Source organism: Silurus meridionalis, chromosome 3, assembly GCF_014805685.1.
Source record: "Silurus meridionalis isolate SWU-2019-XX chromosome 3, ASM1480568v1, whole genome shotgun sequence".
In the NCBI taxonomy this organism is placed as follows: Eukaryota; Metazoa; Chordata; class Actinopteri; order Siluriformes; family Siluridae; genus Silurus; species Silurus meridionalis.
Window position 1 is genome coordinate 19067092 of NC_060886.1, and position 18403 is coordinate 19085494.

Consider the following 18403-nt stretch of genomic DNA (forward strand, 5'->3'; position numbering starts at 1 on the left):
GGTGAGAGTGGATTGGGGTATTCTGTTTACCTGTAGGCAATGATGATGACCTGCACCCCATGGTCTCCTGTTCTATGTTTAAACAATACACCTTTCTGTCTCTTTTTTCTGACATATACAGTTGATCTAAATAGTAACAGACCAAATACACACTGGACACAACACGGAACATTCTGTAGGTTCAGAGGCGGGAATCTTCGGCGAAACGCGGAATGTTCAGGAACGTTAGGCATAACATTTTAAGATGTGTTTTCACAAATGTAAAAAAAAAAAAAAAAAAGTAAAACACATTATTGTATTAAAGTGACATAATGTCTACATGAATTTACTAAGATACCATAGGGGCAGGGGGGTGTCTCCAAAATTTGTGGATTATTGGAACTCGAAAGTCTTGAACGTAACCCCCGAGAGTTCCAGGGGACCACGGTATACTAACTACAACCACAATTCTAAAAAAGTTGGAACGCTGTGTAAAATGCAAAATTCAATGGTTTGCAAATCTCATAAACCCATATAGTATTCGCAATAGAACACAATAGAAAACAGGCCAAACTGTGGTAATTCAAGATGCAAAAGGTAAGGTGATTTTAAATTTGATGGCTGCAACATGCCTCAAATGTTGAGATGGGGACAACAAAAGGCTAAAGGTGAGTGTTACTGAAAATAACTGGGGTAGAATTTTGCAAGTGGGCAAGTTTCATCAATGTATATACACATAATATCAAAATACATATCATCGAAAGATTCAGAAAATCTGGAGGAATCTCTGCCTACTAAGGACAACTGCAAAAATCAATATTGGATGCCTCTGATCATCAGGCCCTTAGGTGGTACTGCATTAAAAACAGAGATGATTCTGTAATGCAAATTATTGCATGGGTTTAAAAACACCTCCAGAAATCAATGTCTGAAGAAAAAATAAGCTATATGTGAACATGATCCAGGAATGTAGCCATCTTCCCTTGTGCAAAGCTCATGAAGCTCTTGAAAACTGATGAATTTTTTTTTTTTAAACCACAGATGCAGCGTCTTAAATGAGAGGGACCACTAGAGGATGGGGGCTATCTGGCTTCTTATCAGTGCTCACATCAAAAGCCTGGATCTCTAATAATATGGAGGTGCATTAGTTCCTATGGATTAGGCAGCTTGCACATCTGGAAAAGCACATCAATGATGAAAGGTATATTCAGGTTTAAGAGCAACATATGCGTCTATCTAGATGACATCTTTTTCACGAAAGGCTTTGCATATTTTAGCTAGATAATGCTAAACCACATACTCCAAAGCATGGCTTTGTAGTAGCTTTCCTAAAATCCAGACCTTTCACCAATTTTCTTTTTTTTTTATAATAATAATTTGGTGCATCCTGAAAAGAAAAATATGACAAGATAAACCCAGTCCTGTTGAGTAGCAAGAATCCTGTATGACCATGAATGGGACAACATTCCTCTTCCAAAACTCAAGCAAATGGTCTCCACTGTTCCCAAATGTACATGGACTGTTCCTAGATGTATAGAGAATGCTGCACAGTGAGACGTGTAACCATCAATTTCAGAATTAACCTATTTTCCCTTAAAATGGTACATTTTCTCAATTTAAACATTTGCTACATATTCTAGGTGAATTGTGAATAAAATGTATGTTAATTATTATATGATTATTAATGTGAAAAAAACTCTGAAAGCAGGTGATCCTCTTGCTTGTAATTTTTTTTTTTTTTTTTTTTTGCATGTTAGACAAAGAAGACATCAGTTGTCTGCAATATCAAGCTGTAAATGTCCTTTGCTGGAACGCTGCTTACAAGAGCACTGCTGTGAGTGCAGACATTTGAGATAATATATATTTTTTAGAGATGCTTTGTAAAGCTGTTTGAAGTTAAATTGAAGGGAGAGTTAAACTGTGGCTGTGAAAGTTAGTGCTACCACTCAGTAGATCCTGGAGCTTAGGATGGGGATGAACATGGGGGGAATAACATGCATAAATCCCCTCATTTTGATTGGTGGATTTTTCTAAAGTATTTTCATTTATATAACAATCATGTAACAAGATAACATTTAGCAATATAGCAGTTTTGCATATTGATAGCTAAATATTTTGTTTATCATTTCTTATAGCAAAACACATTATGAACTCGATCTGCAGTGAGTATTGTGTAATCAATTTATTTATTTGTTTTACTTGGTATTTTATTCAATGTGACCTTATCAAAATCATTACTGAGGCATTTTTAATGGTATTAAATTATTTGTAAAGTTTGTGTACAGTACTTTTTACTAAAGGAAGAACGCTGATGGTTCACCAATCTTGGAAGACTAAGGCAGCCTGGTGATTCTGCAATTCAAAGTGTCAACCTTTTCTGGTTTTGCTGCTAATTCCTAACAACACCCATTTTTTTTGTTCAAATGAAAAATGCTAGTTGATTTATGACAAATGTGTGCCTCGCTTCTTTTCCAAAGCTTTCTTCCTGTCGTACTTTGGCAAACAATATAAGCACAACAAGTAAACTCAGTGGGGATTGGTAATGAATGAAGCTATTAAAGAAGAAAAAAAACAATTCCAGTGAGTCACTTTGTACAACTTCATCACCCATTATACTGTATATAATCTGCTAATCTGTGTTCATGTGGTTCCTTGTTACGCCCCTAGACATGTTAGGTCATGCACAGGTTAGCACTTTCCACTGCAATGCAAACAGCCTCTCGAGACTGCATGCTTCATAGCCAGAGCTCAACATTAAGGGCAGGTAATGGGACCGCAAGAAAACAACAGTACCAAAATCAGCCCTTCACAGGCCATGCAATGAAATCCTACTTCAACACCACAGGAATCACAATAAGATTTAAACCAAAAACCAAGAACAGTGCTGGACCCCTGGCCTCTGTTTACCACCTACAGCAAGCTTCCTTAAAGACAGTGTCAGAGTATGTGTTTTACAAATAGTATGAGATTCCTTTGAAACAATTTTCATAAATCCTAATAAACTTTTACATTTAGTCATAATAGTCAAATTCAACCATTGCTTTTCAACATGAATGTAACATCATCAATAGGGCTAGTAAATATGACCAATAGCAGGTGAAAAAACATTACCTTCTCATCGTCCTCAGTGAACAGTGCGCCGCTAGGGCTTTTGTTGATGGCCTGTGCCACTCCTATGATCTCTCCATCACTGTTCTGGATCGGCATGCACAGAAGGGACTTGGTCTTATAACCTGTCAACTTATCAATCTCATCGCTGAAACGATGGTCCTATGGAGGGAGAAAATATTATAGCATAGCACTTTGTGACACAATTATTAGACTTTCATTGAATTATACTATAAAACTAGTATTCAGTAGCCCCTATAAACCACTCAGTGAGTTCAGACCCAGCAAATAGATCCTGGATTGTTCAGGATATTAATTATTTTGCGGCTTAAGGTTTCGCAAAATACGGTGAATTCAAGTATATTAGGTACATTAGGTAATGTAGGATGGTGGAACTTCACAGGATTTTTTGACCTGATGATTGAAAGTTACAATTTAACTTAATAACCATTTTAACAATTTGATCTAATTTAAGCCCTTGTGGAAATGTTTTATAAAACTAACATGATTTAAATCATGTGACTTAAAAAAGCATTTATTCCTTCTATCTAATGTGAAAAAATTTTAAAGCAGAAAAAAGGCAATATGAACCCTTTTTTCATAAAGTAAATGGTTATGAGTCAAATATTTCTAGTGCATATACTCCGATAATACAGACAAATGGAGCACAAAGATAGTTCAAATATTGTACAGATTTTTATCATTTCATTTATTTCACGATTCCCCCAAATTACAACATAACATTACAAATGTTTTTTTACTCAGTCTTGACAAAGCCACATTTCTTTAGATTACGATATACACATGTTCCCTTCACTGGTTGTTTATTGATGATGAAAAAGCCTAGAAATGTGAAAAATTCAAAACTTAAATTGACAATCACCACTCTGTGGTAATACGTTTTCATTTGTGAGCTTTTGTGCATTTCCACCAGATTCGAATGAACTTGGACTCAATGTATCAAAACGTGTATATTATGTATGTATATATTTTATATCTGAATATAAAAATGCATATTCAAATCCAGTAATCCTGTGAATATAATGCTTATTTAACAGAGCGCAACTTTCCAGATACATACACATTTCTGAAGTTATTCAATTCCCATCTGATATGTCGGATTGTTCATTGATTGCGAAGTGATGCTTTGTTCTCAAATGTAAGTTGTCCTTAAATCTGTCTTGTAAATATCTTGAAATTCTCTACATCTAAATGCTTTTCCAACTTCTACTGACGTGTGAGTTGACCATCTGTTGCCTGTTGCATAACCGTTTTGTCTGATTTTACCTAAAGATTTAAGAACCAGCGTTTTAGGAAAACTCTTTTATAATGTATTATATTTGTAAAGTGTGGAAAAAACTCGCTTGTTAGTGAGCGTCAGTGGAGATTGACAGACCAATTAACTGGAGTCAAAGTGCACGAAAGATCATAGGAGGGAGAAATGGAGAGAGTGCATTTTTTTAGGGAAGCTAATCAATTCAGGAATCGATGGCCTCTGCCAGCTCATTATTTTTACAGATCTCATGAAGGTAGTTAATGATCAGCTTCTGGTAATGGTACATGACTGAAAAAAAAACTTCAGATGTTTTGCCAAGGAAATTAATGGCCTAATATGGAGAAAGGAAAAGGATGCATTTTTCATGAGCTGTCACTCTTTCGCACCTGATACGCGTCGGGGATGTTAACAGTCTCCCCATGCTCGGCCACATAACCTATAATCCCTTTCCCCCACGGAACCTGGACTTCATCTGAGTTGCTGAGAGATGGCAAGACAGTGGTCCCGGCATGGACGTCAAAAAATTTGGACACCAGGGTCTTTTTGTTCGCAGTGCCCTCCACGAGGAACAACGAGCAGCGATCCGCATCGACCATGATGCAAACGAACACCAAAATCTTGTAGCTCAGGCTGGTCAAATCCAGGTCGTTGGAGATGTCTTTCACCAGCTCCAGGAAGAACTCGCGCTCGTTGTGCTGTTTGAGGTAATACTTGAAGTCCACGGCGGTGGACGGGTACTGTGGGATGTTGACGCGCGACTCGAGCAGCGCGGAGAGGATGTGCGCCGTGGTCGGGGGCAGCGAGCTGGCTTTCCTCAGCAGCGCGCGCCGCCGCATGCTGGTCAGCGGCTCCTGCGCGCGCGAGCTCACGTGCTCGTCGTACGTCCGGTTCGCGTTGACCGCTTTGGAGCGGGCGAAAGTTTTGCGCAGCTCCTTCTGCGAGGCGCGCCGCTGCAGCCCGTCCCCTTTACTCGCCCAGCTGTCCTTACACACCTGCGATTTATCCGCGTCCGTGCCGGAACTCGCTGGATACTTATTTGCTTGGTGGGTTTTGAGCCATTTCTCTACCATGCTGTATTTCCCCTTTCTGTTCAGGTAGTCCTCAAACAATTCGGGATGGTTATCCAGGAAAGTTTCCACATCTGAAAATACCATATTAGGCACTGCCATGTTGAGCACGATGGTTTCTGGATAGATTTAGAAATCGCCAAATTTTAGGAAGTATTCGATCATAAGGAAAAAAAACATAATATGAAAATTACTGAATACCCCAGTTTGAAGCAAATCCATAGAAACCCATGCAACTTCAGCATCCGTTTAGGTCCAATGGATTCTGACCTGCTCCGAAGTCCGCTTTCACTCCACGCCTCCCCAACATCTCCACACAGTGTGGGACACGCCGAGGTTCCTGCTGCTCGTTGCTGTTATATGTAAGCGGAGGCACTGGAGAGATCATGCTCTCAAATAACTTGAGCTTCCGCCTCATTGTGAATCGGCGCGCCGCATCAGCAACAGCGCAGTGGAGGAGCACAGGGCACAGCAGCGTGTCGTAGATCCGCCAGTGACGTCAGATGATGCTCTCCTTTATGTCCAACCCACGTCACAAACACGTAGTTCATGTCAGAGATGCTCTCAGCAATGTTAATCAGAATGATGTGTCTCCTTACAGTTGTATGCTACACTGCAGAGCACGTAACAGGACATTTAGAGTTTTTCTTTCTGATGAAGCGTAGTGTCCTCAAATCAGATTTGAGTTCCTTCCAACATGTGGCCCTGAGTTTTGGGTGTAGGGATGTGCATTTTGGTAAAACCAAGAACAAAACATGCATTAGCCAGCATGATGGTCTTCTAGGCATGTTAAGACATTTTTTTAATAGTGAGTTTTAATATGCCCCCTTTTTTATACCAAAATCTTTCTCAAACCATAGAACAGAAATACTAGGTGAAACGAGAGTTTCAAGAGATCGCGGCCTCCAGTGGTCGTGGCAGATATTGCAGTTTAGTGAAAGGATACAGGAGTCAAATAAATAAACGAATGGGTGGATATATCAGGGACTGCATGTTTTAGGTATAAAAAAAATACAGAAACAGATTATCTTAAAGTAAATAGCATATAAAAAAAGTTTGCCACTGGTTTGCAATGACTGCATCAAGCTAGTAACCCACTGACATTAATTAACAATGATTTTTCAATGATTTTCCAGAATTTTACCATAGCTTTTAGTCATTGTTTGTTTTGGGGGTTTCTTTGTTCAGTCTCCTGTTCAGAATGTTAAATGCAGACTTGGCCAGTCTAAAACATACTGTCTTTCCTTCCAATTAGACCTGATCCATTTCTCTGTAACTATTTAGACAGAATGCTTCTCTGCACATTCTGCTGCTACCATCATGAATTCCTTTACTCATAAAGATTAGTGAGCCTATCCCAGAAGCAGCTACACATGTTAAAGCAACGACACTGTATCTGACACTTGAGATTGTATGTTTCCGAACATGAGCAGATCATTTTTTCTTAACACTTGGGCCTTTCCTTTAGTTTGGTAGAGGTTTGCCTTCAAGTTTGCTCCCAGAATTTCTTCATTTCTTTTCCAGTTCCAATTTAGCCTTCTGATTCTCATTGCTGATGAGTAAGTTTCATCTTATGGTATGTCCTTCATATTTCTGCTCTCCTAGTCTTTTTTATCTTTTATTGTGATTTGTGATAACTTTATCCCTTCAGTCTTTCTTTCCCTGTTACTTGTAAAATGTCCAATATATAGGGCACAGTGTATAAGCTCACTAAAGTGATTAAATGTAGTGTGTAGTGGGTTACATATATCTTACTTATGCTCAATGTCCACATTATTTGCACTTCATGTAGCTATCTAATTTAGTAATTACATTTGATAGAAGGGTATCTGCAAGAGTGGAAGGGAATGTTTATAGGACTGTGGTGAGATCTGCTATTTTATATGGTTTAGAGACAATGGCATTGACAAAAAGACAGGAGGCAAAGCTGGAGGTGGAAGAGCTGAAGATGCTGCAGTGTTCATTTCAAGTGGCAAGGACGTAAAGGACTAAGAATGAGTTTATTAGAAGGATTGCGCAGGTAGGATGTTTTGGAGACAAGGTAAAAGAAGCATGATTGAGAACTTGGCTTGGTCAGGTGCAGAGGAGGGTTTATCGGTGGGGTATATTTGTAGAAAAATCCTGAGAATTAAATCCCCAGGAAGGAGGAAAAGCGGAAGGCCAAGGAGAAGGTTTATGGATGTGGTGAGGGACGACATGCAGGTGATTGTTTTGAAAGAGGCAAATGGACAGAGTAATATAGTTATGGATGATCCAATGTGGCAACGCTTAATTTGTGCAGCTGAAAGAAGAAGAAGAAGAAGAAGAGATATATATATATATATATATATATATATATATATACTTTTTTTTTTTTTCCTTAATTGAGAACCATCATTGCTTGTTTAAGTAGGAAGACCTTTATTTTGAAGTGTTGATATTTGAGGAAAGAAACTGTGTAACATGGGTTTTCTTAGTTCTTTTCCGGTTGCCGAGTAGATTAAACATCAAATAGTCCGGTAAAAAATATATATATGTTTATATATATTTGCTTTCCGGTTTGAGGTGATTTATTTCTATTTTGTTGAGTTAAAGAAACAAATAAAAATTCCTGCCAGGCTCTCTGTAAGTTTGCTAGCAGGGTTCGCAGCTAATCAGTTCGGTAAAAATGGAGGAATATAACAGGCCATCGTCTTATCTCGATGATCCCCCGAATAGCCGCCTGTTTCTGGTCACCAGTAAGTCCATCACCGAGGACATTATCCGGGAGCGTTTCTGTCCTTTCGGTGAAATCCAGGACATCTGGGTGGTGAAGGACAAACAGACGAAAGAGTCGAAAGGAGTCTCTTTTGTGAAATTTGCTAAATCCTCCCAGGCCTGTAACGCCATGGAGGAAATGCACGGAAAATGCGTGGCTGAAGGAACCAAACCTATTAAGGTGCTTACTCTTTACCTTGATTGATTTTTTAAAATTCAATGTGTTATAGCATTTTGTTGGTTTAGTAAGTCTTATTCATTGGAACGTGAATAGTTTGTTGATGTAGCTTTGCATCCACACGCAGATTCTAAAAGCATAAAGATACGTGAAGTTTCTGAGTTATGAGTATGGATTTAGTCTGGAAATAATATAAAGTCTGCTACAATTCTGCATTAAAGGACCCGTCATTATTTCTCAACAACGATAAAACTATAATAAATGGACATGCCACCCTGGTGAGGATTTGGTTCCCTTTTGAGTCTGGTTCCTCTCAAGGTTTCTTTATCATACCATCTCATGGAGTCTTGCCACTGACCTGCTAATTAGAGATAAGATAATAGGCAGTAACATGTACATTCAAATTGTATAATGTCTTCATCGCTGCTTTGAGACAATGCCCATTTTTAAAAGGGCTACGCAAATAAAACCGAATTAAATTGTTCTCATCAGCCTTGTTTTCCTTCTCCAGGTGTTTATCGCCCAGTCCAGATCTTCTGGTAGCCACAGAGACGTAGAGGATGAGGAACTGACCAGAATCTTTGTAATGATCCCCAAAACATTTACTGAAGATGACTTGAAAGAGACATTCAAGGTATAACTGGATCATCATCATGATGATGATGTAAAAAACTTTTACACAGTTTGACAGATTACACTTCGGAAACTCCAAAACAATCAAATTTTATTAGTGTTCCAGAGGATAAAAATACAGTACAGTGGATCCTCGATACTCGAGACTTTTCATTTGGAACCAGACTAAAAGTAACTCGCGGAAAATCTGATAGTTTGCGAAAAGCCGCGAGTGGCTCGAAAGTTTGGAGTAACGTTTCAAAACAGAGTTTGTACTATTAAATTACATAAAAATGTCTAAAAAGCTTTTACCGTATTATTCATTTAAAGTAGTAACATCCCTTTATGCATACAGAAGAAAGGCCACAATTTGTCACCAAGTCATATTGAAATTTCAAACGCCACGCCTGTGAGATGTTAATGATCATTCCATTTGTTTTATGTTTTTCCATTGGTCAGATTAAACTAATAAAAATAAGTCAGTTTATTGTTCAATACATATTTCACTATTGAGATGAATCAGGTGCTCTAAACATAAATAACCAATTTGACTGATCAGAATTTGGTTGATTCCACCGGTTGTTTAGATATTATTGTCTTCTAACTGATCTCTGAGAAACAGTATTTCTTAATAAATGTTTAATTCATTTTTTCTAACTATTATAATCCTAATCAGAGCTACTGTACTGTTACTAAAAACTACTATAAATGTATACTTGTGATCTGTTAATATACCTGATAGTTCATGAGATACCCTTGCTGAAAGGGTATTAAAAGCTTGATGGCACTACATAACTTGTAATATATACAGGTTAAGTAGTCATTTTGCTGAATCTCAGCAAACCTTTCATGTTGTCGCTAATTCTACTAATTATTGTTTCTCTTGTTCACTAATGACAGACCTATGGTGATATTGAGTATGCGATCATCATAAAAAATAAATCTACAGGAGAGAGTAAGGGTTTGGGCTACGTTCGATACCACAAACCCTCTCAGGCTGCCAAAGCTATAGAGAACTGTGACAAAAGTAAGTGGCATGTTTCTGCTCTTTCATTGCATGTTAATGTGATTTGAGAAATCTGAACATGAGAAATGTATAAGGCATTTTTGTTTAATATTATCTGTTTGTCTGATTAGCATTCAGAGCCATCCTCGCTGAACCAAGGACGAAAAACGCATCAGTTGACAATGACTATTTCAGCAACCAAAGATCAGATCATGCAGGAAATGAGCCAGGCTTAAGTGTCTACCCATTTGGTATGTACTTTTTCTACTATTTATAACTGGGGAGTTACAAGTTTCAAGATGACTAGATAGGTAATAGAGCCAACTTATGCATTTTCTGTCTCTCATAGAAAAGGCTTTGCATTAAAACAAACACTTGTATGCCTTTTTTTTAAGAAAGTCTAGATCATGGGTGGCCAACCCGCGGCTCTCGAGCCGCATGCGGCTCTTTGCCTGGTTTCATGCGGCTCTTGCGTTCATATCGAAGTTTGTGTTTGTGTTTTTTTTAATGTGTGTGTTCGCTTCACTTGAGTTCAATACGGTATTTTTAAGACTTACATGATCTTGCCCCTACTGGGAAACTTCATCTCACAGACATGCGCATTTGACCAAAATACCGTATTGAACTCAAACGAAGTGAACACGCACATTAAAAAAAAAAACACAAACAAAGTCTGTGTTTTATACCGTGAAACACATGAAATCAAAGCATCGATCTGTTCTGACTGACACCCATGTGAAAGAATTGCTTCGAGTGGCAACAACGGAATACGAGGCAGATTTGAAGGGGATTGTTCAAGGCAAGGAATGCCAAAAGTCCCACTAAGTAACATGCATAGTAAAAGAAAAACGCTATTGTAAATTATTATATTTTTCTTTGTGGACTTGGTTAAACTGAGAGTTTGTGTGTGAAAGACATGCACACAATGTTCATTGTTGAAAATGACTGTCCTGTGGTCTTAGAACTGTAGGAGTCAATTTCTGTCATTATGTTGGTGTGTGACATTTACAATAAATCTGGCTGAGCAGAGGTGCGTGTGTGTGCGTGTGTGTGTGTGTGTGTGCGTGTGCGTGTGCGTGTGTGTAAGAGGAAGGGATGGGTGATGTTCATGTGTGCCCATGTGTATGATGTGGCTCTTTGCGGTAACACAGAGACCGAGAGCCACATTTTTTTTACTGACTGGTTGGCCACCCCTAGTCTAGGATATAATATTTTTTACAGAAAATGTAGAAAATAATAAGTGGCACATTAGTGTGGTGTTGCCAACCTGAATTTGATTTTCTCTGAATAGCCATCTCATGTTTTAGTCCCCATACACTTCCAGAAGTTGTTAATAGCAACATTTGTGGAACTGTTGTGGAACCTGTGTGAAATGTTTCTGTGTAACTTTACCTTTGACTGTTTTACAGGTTATTTCTTTTACTGAAAGCGTTTACAACAACCTTTAAAATGTTTCTTAAAAAAAAATGGTTAAACTTGATTCGTAAAAAAGATAATGTATTTTAGTGCATTAATAAACCTGTGATTTGCTTTGCAGCTATCACTACTGTCACAGCTGTGCTAGTATAAAAAAAAAAAACTCCTGACACAGTATTGAGGATGCAACAGTGCTGTTATACACTCTATATATATACACACACACACACACACACACACACACACACACACACACACACACACACACACACACACACAGTGGAACCCGGTTATCTCGCCCTCGGTTACCTGGACAACCCTATTAGGTCGACGTTTTTGAAGTGGAACCGCCAAATTCTCGCTTTTTCTAAGCATTTTTTATCGGTTATGTTGGTTATGTCGTTTTTTTATGTCGCCAAACCCTAATATCTCGAGCACAAGGGGGGAAAAATTTGCTTGGTTATCTCGGTGCAGCCGCAGAAGAACTCGCAGAAGTGGCGGAAAAATCAAGCCTTACAGATGCTACAGGTGTTGTATACTGGTGAATCTCTGCTGTTAGTTAGTGCACATATGCCTTTTGTTGTTAAATGTTATGCGATGAACGGGAGGCGAAAGCCGCGCTTGGCGGCGCGGAACGTGGGATGAGCAGCAAAAGCATAGAATGAACACCGGCAGGATCGGGGGGGAATCCGCGGTGCGCTTTGGGAAGAAAAGAGCAGCCGTTGAGAGAGTGCCGGTGGGAAGACACGTACCGGGATACGCATGAGCGATAACAACGACCGCCGTGAACCAACATATACCAACAATAACGGACAGTGAGAGTGTGGAACTTTAAATAGGAGCTGGTGATGATGATAAACGAGCACCATATGTGCGCGATTGAAGCGGAGCTTCAGAGAAAGCGGCCGAGAAATCACCTGACACGCGAAGGGGCGAAGGGGCGTGGCAGGTGGATTCTGACAGATAAACATGTACTGTATGTATTTTTATAGCATGCCTTCATCAAACAAATCGCGCAACGCTGTTGTGTAAAAACCCTTCAAAAACACGCATGCACATTCTCATTTATCAACGCACATCATGTACATAAAGAAATTTCAAGCACGTTAATATATTGCCGCCATTTTGATTTTCGTTTATCTCGGTCATCGGTTACCTCGATGCTTTTTGGCAACCCCCTAGGACATCGACATAACCGGGTTCCACTGTGTGTGTGTGTGTGTGTGTGTGTGTGTGTGTGTGTGTGTGTGTGTATATATATATGTATATATGTATATATATATATATATATATATATATATATATATATATATATATATATATATACACACACACACACCAATTAGTTCCTGTCCGCTTATTTGATTGGACAAGGGATGTTCATACAGTGCTGAGATACAGTATTACAGAACTAAGACATTTTATTGTAAATGTTTCAGCAAAGTATTGTATATATTTAGTACTAAAGGGTGTATGTTGTCTCGCAGGTGCAGAGTCTAGTAGTTACACCGCCGGGGAAGGATGGAACTCTGAAATGATAACTAGGTGCCTGATGGTGTCATCACGTATGCCAGTTGTACAGGAGCAGATTTATAGCCTCTTTGATCTGATCCCAGGAATGGAATACTGTGAAATGCAACGAGATCAATATGGTTTCAGTAAAGGTGATGTAGAACTATAGCATTAATTGTCATCAATATAAAATGTAAATGCTCTGCCTTGGGATGTAGTCGAGCAGTTTTTAATTTACTGTCAGCTTCAGAATTATTGGCAGCCTTGAAAAGACGTGTTTAAATGTGTCTTTGGTTAATTACTTAATGGCAGTCTGAAATATGACAGAAATGTATGTTATTAAAGTCAATTTTAAAAGACCTTATTAAAAGTGCATTAAAAAATGTTGACAGCCCTGCATTTAGTACTTTTGGCAAATGTTGAAAAAAGTGAAGTGATTTGAGGCTACAGATTAAAGGTATTTTTGTTGTATGCGTATCTGATTCAAGAACCTTGTTCCATATTCACAGTCCAGAGAACTGTGTACTGTTTTCAAACAGTAATTACCGTATATTCTGGACTATAAGCCGCTACTTTTTCCCCACGCTTTAAACCCCGCGGCTTAAACAACGAAGCGACTAATAGATGGATTTTTCCTGGGTTTTTCCCGGTTTCACATGCTTTAAGCCAAAAAACTGAGCCCCATAACATTAGACCAATGAAATTGCCGAACGGGTTCAGGTGAACCAATGAAACTCTTTATATTAAATCAGATGCGCTCCCACTGAATCGGGCCGCACCATATCATAAATATGGATGAGGTTCCTCTGACGTTTGACCTGCCGCTCACTCGGACTGTCAACAGGAAATGCGAATCATTCGTCACGCTGAAAACAACCGGGCATGAAAAAGCGCACTTCACCTGTGTTCTGAGCTGCACGGCATCGGAGAAAAGCTTCACCGATGGTGATTTTTAAACGCACAACGATACCAAAAGATAAACTCCCGAGAGAAATAGTTGTGAAAGGAAGGAGGAAGATAGTAAACTATGACTTTCTTGGTAGGCTACTGTTTAGATACAAGCCGTGTAACAGACACTGTCTTTCGTTAAAGCCTGTGTAAAGTTCATTAGTTTCAATGTAGACACTTATAGACAGGTGCGGCTTATTTATGTTCAAAATAAAAATCTTTGTAAAATTCAGTGGGTGCGGCTTATATTTGGGTGCGCTTAATTGTCCGGAAATTACGGTACTGTAGTTGGCAGTGATTCCTCACAGATTTTACTTTATTTTGTAATATTGTTTTGGGGGAATTCTAATACTCCTCATTGTCCACAGGCCAGGCCATGATTCGGTACAGTAATCTGGGTTCAGCAGTGTATGCTAGAGAAAAACTGAATGGCTTTGAGTATCCACCTGGAAACAGACTTTCTGTGACTTTCATTGATGATGGAGAGGACAGGACCAGGTAGAGGCCAGCTTTGAGATTTTATTATTTTAACGTTTATTATTCCTCTCATGTAAGAAAAATCTCCACATCTATAAGCACTTTTCTCCTGCTGTTTTTTTTCTTTCTCAACAGCCCTGTGGGGAAAATGGCCATGCAATTGGTTGCAGCCCAGATGATGTCTATGGTGTGGAACGGCCCCTCTGGAGCTCAACTAATGAAGACCTCTGCAGTATGCAACACTCTTAAATACCTCACTTGGAGAAGTTATGCTTGATGGATCAGCCAGTATAATTGTGTCATTGCAATATCTCTGTAATCAAACTTAAGTTTGATTAAGTAAGTAATTTCAAAAGCCAAATTAGGAACTGCAGCAGCAGGCAGCTTATTATGAGACAGTACATTCACAATAAAAAATAGCATTTTCAGTGCTCTGTTCAATATATTTTAGTTTAGAGAGCATTTTAGGCACAAAATTAGGTATAAACTGGCTTTTCTTTATATGGCTGTATTCTGTAATGACCTCTAAAGCTAAATGAAATTTGTCTGCAGGGTTATGCAACGCCGTCAATGCCCCAGAAGCCTCGTGTTCAAACAGATGTTGTTCTCCCCTCTCACAAGAAGCTAGCTTCTTCTGACAGTGTGGTCAAAGAGAGGCTTTTTGTCATCTTTAACCCAACACCACTGCCAGTGGACATACTGGAAGATGTGTTTTGGTGAGTGCAAAAGGCTGTTTACTTATTATAAAAAACCACTAATGTTCATGTCCCACATGTTCCTCAAGTACACTAGTATTATATTACTTGGTTAAAAAAAAAAAACCTGCTCTTACAAGCAGCCTTTTTAATACTCTCTCTGTCCATTAATGTACAATTTAAAAAAGCTCATATGAGCATCCCAGCCTATGTTTTAATTGTTATATTGCTCAGATGCAATGGTTAAGTGTTGGAGAGAAATGAAAGAAAAACCCAAAATTGTAAAACTGTGAAACAAAAATTGCAAATCACAATGATTCATTAGTGTGGACTGACAATGAGGTGGAACCTAGTGCATTGGGTTTTACCGTAATGCAAAACGTTCTTGCACAGACATTATCCAGAACCTCAATTCACAACATCACAGATAAGTAAGATCTTTGAGATGCAGCACATTTAGAACATGAAAAACTGTAATGGACATGCTCAGGGTGATGTTGTGATGATGCACCTTGGAAGATGCTTTTATTTCTGTGACCAAAGAAGGCCACTTTGTATGAAAAAAGTGCAAGAAAATTTGTATTTTCTGTAAATGTGTGCTTTTGGACTTAAATTTAAGGCATGTTGAGTATAGAGTTCTAGCATAATCAGCAGATAATATCTGCATATATTGAGGGAACCTTTAATTCATTAATTACATCAAGATTTCCTTCCGCTTTTGAGCCCTTAAAGATTCTGATTGGTGTCTATAGCTGTCTGTCATTATGTTGGATGAAGGCATTGCAGTGAGATATATGGTTTGTTGCTGATTTTATGGACAGTATCTTTGTATGTGCTGCTTAGGTACACCTATTTAATAACCTCAGTCTTGCAAATGATGAGTCAAATTGAGTCTTAGTTCAGTATGACTCTTTATTAGACGATCATTTTGCCTCCCATTTACTGTAAATAAACATGTAGGTTTCTCTTTTCTTGCTGCAGTCGTTTCGGCTCTCTAGTGGAGGTGTATCTGGTGCCAGGCCGGAACGTCGGCTACATTAAGTACGCAGATCGAAAGCACGCGAATGACGCCATGGCAGCACTTCATGGCAAAGTGGTCAACGGTGTGAAAATGAAGGTCATGCTCGCTGATCCACCTAAAGAGGAGTCTCACAAGAGGCAGAGAACTTACTGATGCATCCCCCAGACTGGTTAAGGTAAGTCACAACTCCTGGTAAGGCATCACCATTTAGCCCCATCTAATTATTCGGCTAACTGAGGAACCTCATCAGGTGTCGATCAGTATTGAGTTACACGAATAAGATCTAGTTACTCTCACACCAACACATTAACACTGTCATCCTTTTATCAAAGCCATGCAAAAGAAGACTCGTGTACACGATTTAAATAATTATTTAGCTTAATTATAATGGCTCATCGTTAACTATTTGGGTATGAATTTAAATTTTGAGTTGTACATTGTTTGTGCTTGTAATTAAGGAACATGCTCTCTAACTAATGCCTTTATTCTTTTGGAGACCAGGAAAAAAGAAAAACCTATTTATCTATTGCAGGTCAGATAAGCAGATTACCTGTTTTGTGCTAATGATTTTTATCTTCTGACATATTTGCTCAATGTAAGATTAAATTTTCTAAATTTTAATTATGCTGGAGATAGATGATAATCCTTTTAAAACATTTTTGCTTGTTTCTTCACAAGGATTTCACCTTTAAATTCAAGGACCATTGTCATAATGACATACACTCACCTTTACAAGCCTTTAAGGCACAATTCTGCCTGATGGATGAAGCGTGACAAACACAAGTGCATGTCTATATTCATTCACACACACACACACACACACACACACACACACACACACACAGGAAGCAGGTCTCACAGCAGGGTGTTCTTGTGTAACTGGTTATACTGTCTTTGTTCCTACAGAGATTAAGTGACATGACGCATTGACCTCGACATGACTGGACGGATTTTTACGATTACACGACCTCATAGCTACGGACAGTGACTACTGTACATATTTTGTGATCCTGTTGTGAGGCTATGAGGATGAACGCAACGTCTTCTGTTAATAATGTGTTCTTTTCCCTTTTATGTCATTTTAATAAAACACCTTTAAACGGTGTAAAAGTCTAAAGACTGTGAAGACGAGGCTTAAATTGACAGAACATACACAGACACCAGACAATTCATTTCTGTATGCGGGTTTCTGCTTTATGTAAATGGTCTTGCTACTAATAAAAGAATTCACCCAAACTGTTGTTTTTTTGTTGTTTGTTTGTTTTTTTTTCTTTGATATTTCCTTAATAATGAAATGTGTGACCAATGTTAATCCATAACATGGCAAAGATACTGGAGTGATAGAACAGAATTGGATCATCTCAGTTTGCTTAAAGGGGTAAAGTGATGCATAATCTATATTTTTTTGTTATTTATATGGCTGGATGTGTGTTACTAATTTGTAATTGCTTAGTGATTGTTCTGGATCAGAGGTGCCCCAAAAATCTAACATGAATGAACATGTTTTATTTTTAAAGTACCACATGGCCTAGTTTTGAAATCTCTTTTACAAGATTTCAACATTTCAAAACATTTGTGACCACAATCTGCACATTGAATTTGCACTCTGAGTCAGTCTGAAACAGATATAACTGACTCGAGATGAAACTTGTTTCTGATCTGTGCACTAATGTATGAATGTTAATGATGTTAGGCCTCCGATATTACAGAAATGAACAGCTCATGTAATCAGTAGTATAGCAGCTGGTGTAGTGTAGTGCTTAATATTGAATACACAGTAGGACCTGTTGCACTCCACCAGGTGGCAGATATTTTACCCTGAGCATCATTAAAGCTGTCATGTGATGCTTGATAGATGGATGTTTGTGCAGCTGTAATGAGGCAGAGCCCTGAATATGCCAACCAACACCTCCTGAATTAACCATGATGAGTTAGTAAATCTAATGTCATCTGATATATTAAAGCTCATTATTATTTTTTATTTTAGACGGGTGAGAGTAATCACCCTATGACTAGCAGAGTAAATGTGAACATAGGATTCTGCTTGTCTGTAATAAACTTGCACAAGAATGATGAAATGGTTTACCTGTAAATGTACTTGAGTGCTGATTTAATTTGAGTACATTTGTATTCCTGAATTTATAAATAAATACAAATCCAAACATGAGGAGAATAATGCAGTGGAAATAAAGATACTGCAAGGTTTGAACTGTGTGTGTACACATCTGAGCACAAACTATGGGCCAAATAAAAAAAAAGTCATATATTAAGATTTTAATGGTCTCAACAGCAAATAGTTGGAGATTGTAATTTGAGAGCTTCTTTGCCACAATTTGTTGTTTTTCTTTGCTACACTGAAATGTTTATTGGAG

The 18403-nt window shown here is 38.4% G+C and overlaps 2 protein-coding genes across 5 annotated transcripts in view; one reads left to right on the forward strand and one right to left on the reverse strand.

Moving 5' to 3' along the window:
• The window catches only part of pde11a (phosphodiesterase 11a), a 53282-nt gene extending 47391 nt beyond the window's left edge, over positions 1-5891 (reverse strand). Inside the window, exons 1-3 of one of the 4 annotated variants that reach the window (XM_046845210.1) lie at positions 5701-5891; positions 4750-5549; positions 3091-3249 (exon numbers count right to left, since the gene is read on the reverse strand). In XM_046845210.1, the coding sequence (XP_046701166.1) occupies positions 3091-3249; positions 4750-5549; positions 5701-5848 (1107 nt within the window). In that variant the 5' untranslated portion in view covers positions 5849-5891. Of the gene's footprint in view, positions 1-3090; positions 3250-4749; positions 5550-5631 lie in introns of all 4 variants that reach the window. The other 3 variants (XM_046845211.1, XM_046845212.1, XM_046845213.1) reach the window with 3 other exon arrangements.
• A 1951-nt stretch (positions 5892-7842) lies between these two features.
• Positions 7843-17267, forward strand: rbm45 (RNA binding motif protein 45). Its single transcript, XM_046845214.1, has 10 exons — positions 7843-8347; positions 8856-8978; positions 9857-9983; positions 10094-10213; positions 12866-13042; positions 14207-14336; positions 14451-14547; positions 14868-15031; positions 15992-16206; positions 16938-17267. Exons 1-9 carry the CDS (start codon positions 8078-8080, stop codon positions 16182-16184), a joined length of 1401 nt encoding a protein of 466 aa, XP_046701170.1. The 5' UTR covers positions 7843-8077; the 3' UTR covers positions 16185-16206; positions 16938-17267.
• Positions 17268-18403: the final 1136 nt, after the last annotated feature.

Excerpts from the sequence above, each read along its gene's own strand:
- rbm45 (XM_046845214.1), top strand. The coding sequence starts at position 8,078 with ATGGAGGAATATAACAGGCCATCGTCTTATCTCGATGATCCCCCGAAT. Across the intron at positions 8,348-8,855 it reads AAGGAACCAAACCTATTAAG|GTGTTTATCGCCCAGTCCAG; the intron begins GTGCTTACTCTT and ends TTCCTTCTCCAG. Across the intron at positions 14,548-14,867 it reads AACTAATGAAGACCTCTGCA|GGTTATGCAACGCCGTCAAT; the intron begins GTATGCAACACT and ends ATTTGTCTGCAG.